A 13864-nucleotide genomic window follows, 5' to 3' on the forward strand; every position below is an offset into this window, starting at 1 on the left:
AAAGGGTCTGTGCTGCTGAGGAGAGTCACTTAGATGTTATGATTTTGTTCTGCTATGTAAACAGGTTTGTGTGTTTGTTACGGAGCCTGACCCTTGTTAGTTGTAAAGCAAATATGAGATATAAGACAATTTTTTTCAGAAGATTTCAAATCCCAAATGTGATTATTGCGCATACTGACTCCTGAAATGGGGAGAAAAACTAAGTTCCATCCAGTGGGAAAAAAAAAAAAAAAGCTGGTCAGATTTTCTTCAGTGTGACTTAGGATATTCAGGGTGAGTAGTTAAGTGTGTTGGTAGTGTTAGAACACTTATCAAAGCAAACCTTAATGCAGCTCACCTCTGTCTGAGCTGGTGTTGTCTTGCAGGCTGGAAGAGATTGGCCTTTGTTTTTGGGCAGCAGCTGCAGGGGCTGGAATGGGGGGGCTGTCAGGCAGGGACCTGGGGTACCTGCACTCAGACATGGGATGGGACACTGCCTTTCTGCACTCAGACACTGTGTGTCCCATGGGATGGGACACTGCCCCTTTGCTGCCTTGGTGTGAGGTGTGAGGCTGTGGGTGTCAGATCCTTTAACCTGGGTGAGTGACCCCACTGTAATAAATACAGCATGAAGCCAGGAAGGTCAAGGACACAGCTTAGACCAGCTGTGCCTTCTGTTCTTCCTAGGTAGTGTGGTTAAAGGGAGAAGGGCACATTTGGTGTAAATGCAATATTTGTCTCCAAAGCAGTCATTTATTTTTTTACCAAAACCAAATCTGCATTGCTTCTCCTTCTTCTCTTTCTCCATCCCTCCACATATAACAATTTCATTATCCTTACTGCAGCTAGTCCAGCTGACAAGGAACAATGAGATTATTCGCAATAACTTTAAACTAGAGATTCATTCACTGCTGTCTCTAGAGCCCTAAAACGCTGTTTCTTTGCCTCTTAAAATCCTATTATTCTTACTTTCACCATAATGATGAGGGTGATCATGTTTTTGTTCCTCTCATTAAGTCACAAACTCTCTGGACTTATTGGTTAATTTCCAGACCAGTAATTTCTTCTGTAAAACTCAATCTTGCTACTTCTAGTTTGAGTGATTACAGCAGACAGGGTTTCGACCTATATTGATAAATTCAAGTATCATTGAAGCTTTGCTTTTACGTAAAATTTTAAGGGTGAAAAGGAATATCAGGACTAACTAACTAAAGGGGATTTTGCATTTGCAGACTGACTGAAATAAGAAGTGTTCATCTAATGGATATTGTGATGCTTTTTATGTAGTAACACTATTACTAAGTGAATATTTTAATTTTTTTGTTGGTCTGTTACTAGGATCCATACTATAGATTTAATGATGTGATGTACAGATGGATCTCACTAGATAACTGGACTTACAGCAGGACATTCAAAACTTCTTTTGATGTCAGGTATGCAGTAAAGATATACCTAAAATAGTTCTGTGCCTTCTTTCCTGTAGAATTGCAAGTTAATCCGTTGGCTCAAAATCTGCTTAATACATTTGTATCTGATAAAACAAATAATGCAATTGTGCGGCTACAAAGCTGTTGCTGCAGAACACTTCAATTGCTGCTTTTTTCTTCTTTTTTTTTTTTTTAATTGGCTGTTAAAAATTACTTATGAATTGTCAGCTGAGAAAAGATAATACTTAGGCTAATTGAAAGCTATCCCATCTAATATCTGGTGGGTATGTGAACCTGCTGTGTTCTGGAACATGCTGTCTTGAGCTACTTCAACTCTCATCTTAATTTGACTATTTAAAGGTACAATTTAGCTACACTGAGTCAAATGTTCTTGCAGGTAGCTGAGGCAACTGCTGGTATAATTGTGATACACATTTTTTCATTGTCTGTCTCCTGTGTGTTTTTAACTCTAGTTAAAACTAGCTGTATTCTGACAGTTTTTCACACTTATGTTTTCTTCTGTAGAAAGTGGCAGAAAGTGAATTTGGTTTTTGAGGGAGTGGATACAGTAGCAGAGATCCTGCTCAACAATGTCACTCTCGGGAGAACGGACAACATGTTCAACAGATATGTAAGTAATGTGTTTATTCCTGAAGGTGCTTCTGTGTTTCTTCAAAGCCATTTTGTTCTGAGCACTTTCAGTGCATTTGAGTGCCCATACAAGTGGGTACTTGCATGCAGGAAGTGTTGACCTGAGTACTGCATGTGTCATATGGTAAATGTTAGAAAGGGAAGTGTACTTACCTTTCACTAGCAACAGGGTCATATCTAGAGGTCAATCTGCCTTGTCCTAAATGAGAGGACCAATGCAAGAGAATCAATTCAGCTAATGATATATTTTGCTTCTTGGGATCTGTTCCAGCTCCAAGAAAACGTAAGCTTAAATCTGTTTTATTAGCTGTAAATCTGCTTACTAATTGGTATTAGAATGGTTTTCATGTCAATACTGCAATGAAAATGCACGTGTTGTAAAACCTTGTAAGTGTTTTCATGCTTTCGGTTTTTAAAGAGGGTGGTTTATTTTTAATATGGTACTTTGAATAACATTGTCTTGCATTTTTGAGCTTTGCTTATGTCAGCATGAGAGTATTCATTATGGAATGATCTTGAGAGTGGAAAAAAACATTTAAACTAATTTTTTATCTTTCAAATACAAAATTATTCTGGTATTAGCATAAGGAGTAATCCTTGCTTTTATCTTAAAAGAATCAGAAAATCTGAAGAGTTAAAGGAAGAATGATAGTGAAATAACTGAATTACAGATAAAATCTGGTGTCTCCATATCTCACCATTTACCATTCTGGCATGTTATACTGCAGAGGCACTGGACTGAGACAAAAGACATTCTGCCACCTGGATCTGTGTAACCTAGGACAAACCACTTAGTTTCTCTTTGACTTAGTTTTACCGTCAGCGAAATCAAAAATTTTGTAGAGCTTTTATGAAATTTTAATTATTTACTGATTGGAGACTATCTAAAGGTTTGTCAGTAGCAGGCTCTGTAAAGTTAGGAAGTGGTATTATTTTGTCCATATTTCTGCAACTTCATTTTGTATCAGATTGTAACAATTCATGAAATGACCTTCACTGTAAAACCAGAGTGTACTGCATTAAATTGAATATGGGGTTACTGTGATCCAGGCTTGTACCTTGTTCGCCTGTTCCACATGGCAACAACGTCTGCAGGAAGGACTCTCTGAAGGCACTGGATTGGGGAATACTATTTGCTTTCCAATTTCCTGCTGTATGCTACAGAAATAAGTGATTCTAGCTGGGCTGCTCCCAAATTAGAAAAAATTGCCAAGACTTGGCTTTTCACAAATGTGCACTCTATGGAATAAAATGGTATTAGCCATTGGAGCCATATTGTCTTGATAGCACAGAATAATTCTGAAATGGAACATTTCTCCTTTTCTTCAGGGACACTAAAGGGGATTATGTGCCCTGGTGAGGAAGCCCCCAAATGCTTCATTTGGTGCTAGCATAGAATGTGTGTCTGTTCATTTGGGGATCAGAATGCAGCTCATTTCATTTTGGGGAATGAACTGCAGCTTTGCAGCATTCATGGACAAGGTAACTCAGTGCCTTTGTGGTAGATGAGCTGGTGGCACAGTGTGAGCTGAAAGCACTCCTCTATGGAGCAACTTTCTGAGTTGGAATAAGGTGTCTTCCCAAAAATGCAGATGAATTCTGAATGAGGAAGGAGGACAGGGACTGTCCTTGTCCTTCAGGCACTTTTGTGTGCAAGCACAGTGCTGCAGTCTGCAATGAGAGCTTGGTGTGAGGAAAGTGGTTTGCCCAGAAACATCTTCTTCTATCTAGAACATTCCTGTGGATTTTCTTTTTTTCAGTTTACAAAGTAGCTTTTCTTTTCCTTCAAAACCAGAGCATGCTGTGTGCATGTTTGTATTTCAAAAACTTTTGAATAATATATGTATGGTATTAAAATCCCCATGTAATAGTGATTCTAAATCTCATCTATAAATGTCAGCACTGTAATGGTTTTGTTCTGTGTTTTGTCCTAGAGCTTTGATATTACCAGCGTGATCCAGGAGGTCAATTTTGTTGAAGTCCGTTTCTTGTCAGCGGTTTCGTACGCAGCAGAGCAGAGCAGATGTCACAAAGCACACAGCATCCCCCCGGCGTGCCCTCCACCTGTGCAGCAAGGGGAGTGCCATGTTAATTTCATCAGAAAGGTAGGGACAGAATTGTCTGTCTCTGGCTTCAGGCTGGGAAAGAGGAATGCACCACAAGCTGTCCTTATAGTTGTATTCTGAAACCTGAAATGTGCTCTAAGTAGGGCATGTTTTTCATTGCAGCTTCCTTCTCCCATCCCCCCTAGAAACCTGTAATCTTGTATGTTGACAATACAAGAGGCATGATGAGGAGGCCAGGCTTCATATCTAAGTGATAAGAATGTTTAAAAGGCTGTTTTCATCAGAGAGTCAGCAAGGAGACTTACTGCTAAGAGGGCAGGATAGCATTGGGAAGTGTGTAATCATTACATTTTGATCCACTGGATGGGTTTAGCAATGTATGCTGACAGTAGAGTTCACTGTTGCAAATACCTGTGTGTGTATTGCCAAGGCTGTAAAAATCTCATCTGAGCTGCTTTGTGAGTGTTTGCTGTTGCTCATATGCTGTGCTATTTATACTGGGCAGCTCTGGCATGTCCCAAGAAGTGTTATCTAACAGGGGACCTGTTCTCATCTTATTAGTGTTGCAAAGTGTGACTTATATGTACAGATTCACTGAAAACAACAGTGTGATATAAATGAATGAAACTCAGAAACTCTCAGATATGGCTTCTTTGCTGTTAAAACTTAACTCAGGGCAAATTATCATTTGAGTAGCATCTCATGTATTTCTGATAGCTTTGCAGCAGATAGAGGCAATGTTTAGATGATCTTACTTTCTGATATCTCTTTTTGGGTGTTCTTGCACATCTCCACTTAAATGCCTTTCTTGTAAATTATTTTCAAACTTTATTATAAAGTCCTTAAAGTCTCCTCAAAAAATGACTAGGATCCTGTAAATTTTAACCTGAATATAATTTATAATCCTTTAATCCTTTAAAATTTATTAATGTAAACATGGAATGTTTACATTAATTTAAACATTAATGTCCTGGAAAGATCCGTTAGGATTAAGATCCTAGGATTTATGTTTGCTGCTACTTTTATTTTCTCTACATTTTAGAAAGTTTATTAGTTCTTCTGAGTCCGCTCTGTCTCTCAGAAGTCAGTATAAGGAAAGGCTTGGAAGGAATAAGGCACTTACTCATTTGTAGTCTTCTTTGTAGAGCAAAAGTGACCTGGAATGATTTTATTCTTCACTGATTTATACCTGTAAATTTATAAGAAGTACTCTAGTGCTTTTTCCTCAAATTAGTTTTTGACTGTGCTTGGAAGCTGCTCCAGAAATTTCCACAAACACTTTTTGTTCCAAGTATATGGCAACAACAGCAGCTATGTCATGTTTAAAAGTAAACAAACATACTAGGACTTTGCTATAGGCTGGCTGCTTCCCTCTGAAAGTAAGGGAGAGCTGTTTACACATTTCAGGTGCAGTATTAAGTGCAGTAAACTTACCTAATATGAATAGGAGTTTGTGACAGAACACAAACCTGCCACTGCTGATGTACTCCAGTGATACAGGCATATTGTTCTTGGGACATACTGTTTCTGGTAGCAGTCTCTGCTTTTAGTGAAACCTGCCAGTCTGTCAGTAGTTCATTTGTTTATTTTTTATAAAGGGAAGATAACTTTCAGTGGGACATGTTTTCTAAGGATATTATCCCTGGTTTTCCATTTGAAATGGGTGCAGTGTTTGCTTCCTGGAAGGCTGTTTTGCAATTTAGATAGACAGGGAGGCTGGCTGTTAACACAGGGGATAGACCAGGCTTGTGCATTGTGGTTTGCCCAAATTAGTATGCCTTGGCTGTAAGTTATTAGTCTCTAAATTTAGAACTCTGTGTCACTGTACAAGACTTCAGGAGATCTATTGTATTTGCTTTGGGGGCTGGGACTGTGTGAAACTTGGAGAGCAGCTGAATAGATGTTGTCAAGGGATTTATTAAATAGAGGTCTGACCAGGTTTGAAAACAGCCAAATGGAAATTAGTCTGTATACTTCTGTGCCTGACCAGCATTTTATGATTCTGACAGTTACTCTGATGCTAGTACCAGGACTAAGCTACTTCTCAACCATGTTTTTGTTCCCTTTGTTTTTGTATAAGAGAACCATAAAAAGGGGAGAAACAGTGAACATGACTGGAGTACGCAAATACACCAGACCTATCAATTTCTTTCCTTGTATTACTCTGTGGTGTTATAACTAAAAATAGGAGATAGACTATTTCATGTGTGATTTTTAATTTGATACTGTTCCTCTAGAATTCTGTAACATTTCTAAATGTCAGTTTTCTGCTTAGTTTGTCTTTTAGGTATACAATTAAATACTGACAGTACAAACTAAGATAATTCACAGCTGAATTGAGAGTGATCTCCTGGATTGTTTTTTTTTTAAACTTTACTGTTTGGGGTTTTGGTGGCATTTTTTAAAGTGGTATTGTGTTGTTTTGCTCTTTCAGTAATACAAAATTTCTCTGCACATGGATGTTTAATACAAAATCTAATTTTTTATATAATGCAGGTAAGTAGCAGCAAAGTCCTGGTGGAGAGGTAAGAAAAAATATTATAGGCTCTTCTGGGTTTATGGAAACTGGAAAAATTATTTCAGTGCATGTCAATATTTTATTCCCAGATAGCAAATGTCTCTTATTTCTGGCACAGCATCAATGTCTGTGTGAAAAACAGGCAGTTGTAACATAATCATTCTGTTTTCCAGGAGCAATGTTCATTTAGTTGGGATTGGGGCCCTTCTTTTCCCACTCAAGGAATCTGGAAAGATGTTAGAATTGAGGCCTATAACCATTATCACCTGATTTACTTTTCTCTAACTCCTTTCTTTGGTAAGTCTCTTGCTTCTTCTTTTTGTCGGTTTCACCTTTAGAATACAAACCAATTTATTGTTAAGCCAAATTAACTGTCAGTATACGAAATGTTCTATGAGTTTTTTAATGACTGTGTGTATAGCTCTTCCACAGCACAGCTTTATTACTTCAGTCCAAACAACTGTTACAAGTGTTAGAATTCAGAATTTTTTTTTGCTTAAAATCCCCAATTAACTGCATAAATAAATGTAGTATAATTGAGATTAGCACCTGTTCTTCAGTTTGGAAAAAATCCTTTCTAGTCACATGTGGTTTCACCAAGACTCCCTGTAAATATGTCTCACTTTCGTCTCATTTTCATTTAAAACAAAGGCAAAGCTGCTATGGGAATGTGGTTTTGTGTTGGAAGAACAAATACACAGTGAGCAGAGTCCAAAGAGTGCTGAGTTGTCAGGACACAACATGAAGTCTGAGAGAGAAAAGCAGTTGTGCTATGCAAGGATAATTGTTGAAGCTGCAATTGGAGAGGATAACCTCCTGCATTCCTGCTACCTAGCTTACCAAACCAGTTTCCTCTCTTGCAGTGGTCTCTGATTTGCCTGTCCTTTGTCCTGAAGATCATTGCAGCTGAGTGAAAGTAGTTAATTTTCCCTTGAAACTTTCTGCAAGCTTTCTGTGATATGCCCCATTGTAGACCACCCACATGCTTTTTTTCACTGCCTGTTGAGCCCAGTCTTCAGTGGAGTAAAGGCTAGCACGTGGGTCCTATGTGCTGGGGTAAATTTCAGCCCTTGGGAATAGATCTGTTGTGTATGAATAAAACAGGAAGACATCACTCCATGGCTGCTTTTAAAGTGTCCTGAAATAGCTGCAGGTCTTAGAATTAACGTGACTGGAATTTCCATGGAAAGCCCCAGCGCAGACTGTGCTTTCTGAAATTTAGTTACAGTAAAAATCTTTTCTGGTCCCTCCCACAATCCCACAACTCCACCTTCTGGTAGATAAAGTCTTGCTCTCTGGGTAAGTGGAGAGAGCAAACCTCTTTCATTCAGGAGAGAGTTGTCTTGGAACCAGAGCAAGAGCTTATTAGTATTCAAATATAATAATGTTTGAAAGAGTAAATGAGCAGCCTGGATTTAAGCAGCATATGTACTTCTGTTGTTCATCAGATTTAGTGTCATAGCCTTTTGTCCACTGAGTCTAAAAGATTAATTGTTCTTGGTTTCTCTGCCTAGACCCCACAGTTCATGCAGTTAAGAATGGATTGGAATTTCTATATGCTTTTGTAAGGGAGGAAAAATGCACTATAATGTCTGACCCTTGTAGTGTGGGTACTTTTTAACCTTTTCCACATTTCAGAAAATTGGTGTTTACTGGGTAATGCTGGTTGTAATATAATCTTGGTAACTCAATCATTGCTCTTCATTCTATGAAACACAGTGAAAATCACACCAGGGCTGAATGCAATTCTTTGTTTTTTGGAGTGAGCTCTCTTTCTCTTGTGGAGGAATGAGAGCTAGACTATATGAATGAGAAAAGAAAGTAAGTTATTAGTAGTTTGGGTATACAGAATGTGTCTTAGTTCTAGTTCTCCTTTTTCTCTGTTTTATTTGCTTTTGCTTATATGTTAAATTGTAATATTTGAAACATAGGATTAGCCAGGCTATGTTAGTAGCTAGGCAATTCAATTGTTGAAGTTAGTGGCAAAATTACACATAGATCTTGAGAGTCCTTGACCCTGGCTCTCCTTATTCAGTAAGCTCTGTAAAAGAGAGGATGCTCTGTGATAACTTCAGAGAGATCTCAGGGAAGTCATTAACTTGTTTCTTTCATGGCACATGGGTGGGAGAAGGGACACAAAGATATAGCCTGTCAAGTCTAGACACAGTGCGCCCAATTCATCCCCAGCATAGCTCCATTCATTTTGTCCAGTGAGTCTGGGATGAATTCAGCTCGTTTTCTGTTAATACTGTTTTTGTTTCATTGACAAAAGTGATTGTACTGGCTTGTGATTACAATCTTTCCCAAAGAGTACCATGTTCATATGAGTGCTGACTAAGAGCAAATACAATGTCTATGGGAGTTGGTGGGAAAAAATTCCTTCGTAATGAAGTGACTGGTGTCAAGGTCTCTGACTTTTGTACAGAACTCTGAAAAAAAAAAAAAAGCCTGGATAGCTTTTGGATTAAAAGAAAAGAGTTAAGAAATATAAATCGTATTGCATTGTTCTCTAACATGGGACTCAGATGTCAAACACACTAAATAAGCAGATTAACCATGTAGGCTGGTTTAGACACAGCCTGAAAATGGTTAAATTTAATCTTAGGTGTTTGAATTCTTTAATGAAAGGTCATGTTAATAGGTATATAAACACAATTCTTGAATTCCCTTTTTTTTATCCCCTCACTTAGAAAAGAGTGCTCAGCAGTGGTACCTTGAAGTCGAGTCTATTTTTGATGTAGTCAGCTCCAAGCCAATTGCAGGTCTTGTGACTGTGAACATTCCCAAGTTGCAAACAAAGCAAACATTCAGTGTGAAACTTCAACCTGGAGAAGGCAGCATTGTGCTGCTTGTAAACATCAACAAGGTAAGAAGGTGTGTGTGGAAAGCTGGTTCAGCTGCAAAATGTTTCCCTGGTTTCCAGTGTGACTTTCTGCCTCCATGCCAGTTTTAGGCCTCCCTCCCATTCCTTCCTCTGTTCCTGACTTTTACCAACAGTTCTGTATCCCTTACACGGTAGGAGAACAGTTCTTTTCCTTTCTAAAATCTGGTGTCTGTGGAGCTGTGTAGCTCACTGCCAAAAAAGTGATGAAGGCTTAGAAAAAAATCACATAATCACTGGCCACTGTTAAATGACCTTTTTTTGAGTTATTTAAGTAAATAACCTTTGGATACCCTGTGTCGCTTCACTTCACTATCAGCAGGTATTTCACATGTGCTCTTTACTGGACTGGTAGGACCAGAATATACTACAATATATATGATTCTCCCAGGAGAGAGAGGAAACATTCCTAAAACCTCTCAGTAGATACTCTTTCAGGTAAATAAAAGAAAAATTTTGTGTGGTAATACTCCTGACATTCGCTTGTAGTCCTTTGGATAGGTAAATCTCAGGAGGAATTTTTGACTGGTAGAAGGTTCTCTAATGAAGAGCAAACTCAATTAAAAAGTCAGGCTCCAGCCAGTGGGCAGAGTGGGAGCCCTGGAAGGTGCAGCAGGAGCCACACCTGATGGAGTTTTCCACGATAGCTTCACTGCTGCAGGACACATTTGTGAGTGGGAGATGTGCTGTGAGCAGGAGTCTGGGCTTCTGACAATAGTGGCAGTTAACAATATTAGAGGGTCTGCCTTCAAGCTCTTCTATATTTTACTGGCTCTGCTGATTTTCTGCATTGCTGTGTAATGCTGTATCTGTTTTCTCAATTTGACTGCATTGTCTGTGTATGTTCTTGAGTTCACTTGTCAGTTGTTTGCATGGAGAAAAAGCAAGCAGGGTGTTTATGTTCCAGTATGCAGACTCTGTGACTTATGTACTTATGTGCTTTCTTTTATTTTGACACAGAAGCATAGAAGCATACAGCTTTTGTTACTGTTGTCATCTGACATGCAAGTTACATGAGCAATTACCAGTACCCAGTTTCATTTAAAACAACCATTTAAAACAATCTGCTTAGCCTTTTAATAGATTATGTTAAATAGGCACTGTAACGGGAAACTTAAAAACTTATTTTTGCTTATTTAGTTGTCCCATCTTGAGCCTCAGAAGTGATCTGTTGGTATAGTGCAAGTGCAGGTCTGGAAGGAAGCACTTCCTTGAGAGCAGAAGCAGCAGTGTTTCATTATTGTTTGTGCACCAAAGGCTTTGCTGCATGAATTCACTTCAGCTGGTTTTATGAGAAACCCTGAAATGTGTTTTCATGTATTGATGAGACTAATGGAGCCCTTACTCTGTACACAGACTTGTGTGGTGTATGTTTGATGCTGAGACCTCACCAGAAATTTATTTCTAGTTAAAGAGCTTGTTGCAGATTACGTTGTGGAGTCAGTGGGTGTTGGAGTGGTGCATAACGCCGAGATGTGTATCAGCCTTCCTGCAGTTGCCATGCAAAGTGCTGTGCTGCCAACATGACAGCATTTTGCTTATCAGCTAGTGGTGAGCAGAGGGGTGACATCATTAGTGGCCAATGAGACACCAGTCGTTCCAGCAGCTGCAAACACACCCTTGTTGTGGAGGCACACGCTGAGTCTGTGCTTCTGTTTGTATCCATGCAGCACAGAGATCAGTACTTCCTCACAAGCAGTTAGAGAATTCTGTATCACAGAAACTGAAAGATTTATTCATGATATATTCATGGTTGTGTCCAAGTATAGCTACAGCAAAACATATTGTTGGGCTGCTTTCTGGCTTCAGTTTGTTTGAAAAGATTGAGGCACTCCTTGCATGACTTGCATGATATATTCAGTGCTGATCCCTCCATTGTTTGGTTACATGCATTATTGCTTTCTTTCCACAGTTTTTGTGTTATGCACTCAACTGGTAAATGCTGGCAACAGGAATGAGCAGCAGAAGTAGGCTGCTAGAGTGAAGATAAATATTCTGTTATCTTAGAGATTGTATTTAATGTTTGTAAAAATTATGGAGTACTAATGATCTGATTAGGAGGCATAGAGAGACAAAGCAGAAAACCACCGAATAAATGAACGAATTTGACTTAAAAGCTTGACATAAGTGAAGCAGTCAGTATGGTTACATATTACCAGAGTCCAGTTGAAAAGTATTACTGCTGTATATTGAATATTGCTTGGGATAGATGGGAGGATCAATGAGAGGAGGTATATGATACAGAGCTCAGTAATCAATGGCTGCTCCTGACACAGATGTTTGGGGTTTGGAGGAGTAGTGTGTCAGTGTACCTCAGCTGAGGAGTAGCAGCTAGATGTGTGCATGCACATCCTGGAGTGCTCATGGCCTGTTGTGGACACAAAATGAAGTGATAGCCAGGACTCAAGCAGAAGAAGTCACACTTCTCTCTTCAAATTATTTTCACCTCAAAGCTTCAGCTGGAGAAAGCATTAGCATATCTTCAGCATATTAGCTGAAGCACAGAACCTCCTTAGCCTTGTGGTAATTTGCTTGGATATACCTGAGCCCCAGGTGCATTTGATACCTCTTGTTATACATGTTGCTCAGACTTTCTCCCTTGTATGTTCAAGAGTGCTGCAGTGGAGGCTTGGTGGCCAAATGGGCATGGAAAGCAAACTGGATACAACATGACAACAACTTTTACGATGGAGGCAGGATGCCAGATTGAGAAGTTTTCAAAGGTGAGCCCTAAAGTTTAATTATATCTGGCATTGCACCATTAGTGTTAGGACATCTGCTCTGCATAGCAGGTGTCTAGAGCCCTTAAATGTTTTGCTGAGTTGTAATATGTATGTGAAAATGCTAATGAGAAATGAGTGTTTTTTTAATGTCACAATGTATGGCTGCCTGTTTTCTGGTAGTCTTAGCTTGTACGAATGCCTTTGCTTATATTTTGGCTGCAATTTGGCTTACAGTTGACCAGAAACCTCAGAAGAGAAAAGATGATTACCTAAGTTTTCTTCTTTCTAGCTTATGAAAAGAAAAAAGCACTTCTAAACTTGGTATGCTGTGCTCTTGGTTTTGTATCATGCACTGAAAACTCATTTTAGATTTCTGTAAGATTATGCAGAGGTTTATTACTGAGATTATTCTTGTTAATTCAGTTTGTAAAAATTTATAGGATAGACACACTCCTAAAAACCTAAGTTTATTTATTAAAATGTGGTAGATATGCTTCAGGCTAAAGAAAAGGTAAGGTCTTAAATGCAACCATAAAAGTTGTATTTGGAGATTTTTGCATAAGGGCTCCCCTATTACTTTGTCTCTATAGTTATCTGTTTGGTTTTGCTAAGAAGCCTAGAAGAGGTGATTTCCAATTGTCCATTAAAAAGAAAAATCATAGAGATTAGACTGGCCTCCTTATGCCATGAACTTATAGAAACAACCATATAAATGTATGCATTTATTAGATGTTTCTGGTGTGTATTGTTTTACTAAAAATTAGTCTGGCCACCAGGCATCTAAAATGCTATTTGCTGTAACATTTGTTCCTGTGGAAAAACTGATAGTGTGTGGTGTTTTAGTCTTGATAGGACTAGCCCCTAGTTTGATTATGAAGTCGTAATGATAATTCTTTGCTATTACAGTGTTCTAATTTTGAAACAATTAAAAAACCTACACATGTTAAAACACAGCACATTATGCTTGGAAAAGCTGGTTGTAGGAAATACAACTATAAAAGCCTCTAAAAAGAAAAAATCTGTTCTTACTGTGTGAAAACTGCACAGTGATAGGAAAGCAAATCATTTCCATTTGGGTGCTTGTGTCGTCAGAATATTTCATAGAGCTCTGTGGCATATTGTCATAGGGACTTCACAGTCTACAACAGAAGCTTCTTATTTTTTTTTTTCCTTAAGGGGAAAGAGGAGAAAAAAAGCAAATGCACCACACAGCATTGTGGATTAACCAGCATATGAAGCCTTTACAGCTTACAGCATGAAGTCTGGTCATCATTCCTGTGTGATGTGAATAATTATCTTAGATTCTGACACATGCACACACACACCATCACCCCCCACTCAGAGCTGTATGAGTGGAAAAAGGCTCTGTATGCAGTTTTTTCATGTTGTAGCATAATTTTCTCTTCTGCAAGCAGGATTGAATAGCAATATTAATATAGCTTAATGAGAACTTTGAGTAGTTCAGGAGATAATCAGGGATTAATGTTCCTGAAAGTTGTTTTGTTGTTAGTTCTGTTGTCCGAGTTGTAGTGACCTTATTCAGGAGGAATAAATTTCCTACTTTCAGCCTTTCCCCCGTCCCCCCCAAAAAAATAGTGGTGAGGCATTTCACAAATGGT

The 13864-nt window shown here is 38.7% G+C and overlaps 1 protein-coding gene across 6 annotated transcripts in view; it reads left to right on the top strand.

The window, feature by feature from the left end:
* Window positions 1-13864, top strand: part of MANBA (mannosidase beta) — a 51577-nt gene that overhangs the window by 13671 nt on the left and 24042 nt on the right. For 3 of the 6 annotated variants that reach the window (XM_079307060.1, XM_079307058.1, XM_079307061.1), the window contains exons 2-7: window positions 1318-1412; window positions 1932-2037; window positions 3992-4162; window positions 6815-6938; window positions 9332-9507; window positions 12135-12245. In XM_079307060.1, coding sequence (XP_079163186.1) covers window positions 1318-1412; window positions 1932-2037; window positions 3992-4162; window positions 6815-6938; window positions 9332-9507; window positions 12135-12245 — 783 coding nt within the window. Of the gene's footprint in view, window positions 1-1317; window positions 1413-1931; window positions 2038-3991; window positions 4163-6814; window positions 6943-9331; window positions 9508-12134; window positions 12246-13864 lie in introns of all 6 variants that reach the window. The other 3 variants (XM_079307059.1, XM_079307062.1, XM_079307063.1) reach the window with 3 other exon arrangements.

Source organism: Erithacus rubecula (genome assembly GCF_903797595.1).
Source record: "Erithacus rubecula genome assembly, chromosome: 5".
Taxonomy (NCBI): Eukaryota; Metazoa; Chordata; class Aves; order Passeriformes; family Muscicapidae; genus Erithacus; species Erithacus rubecula.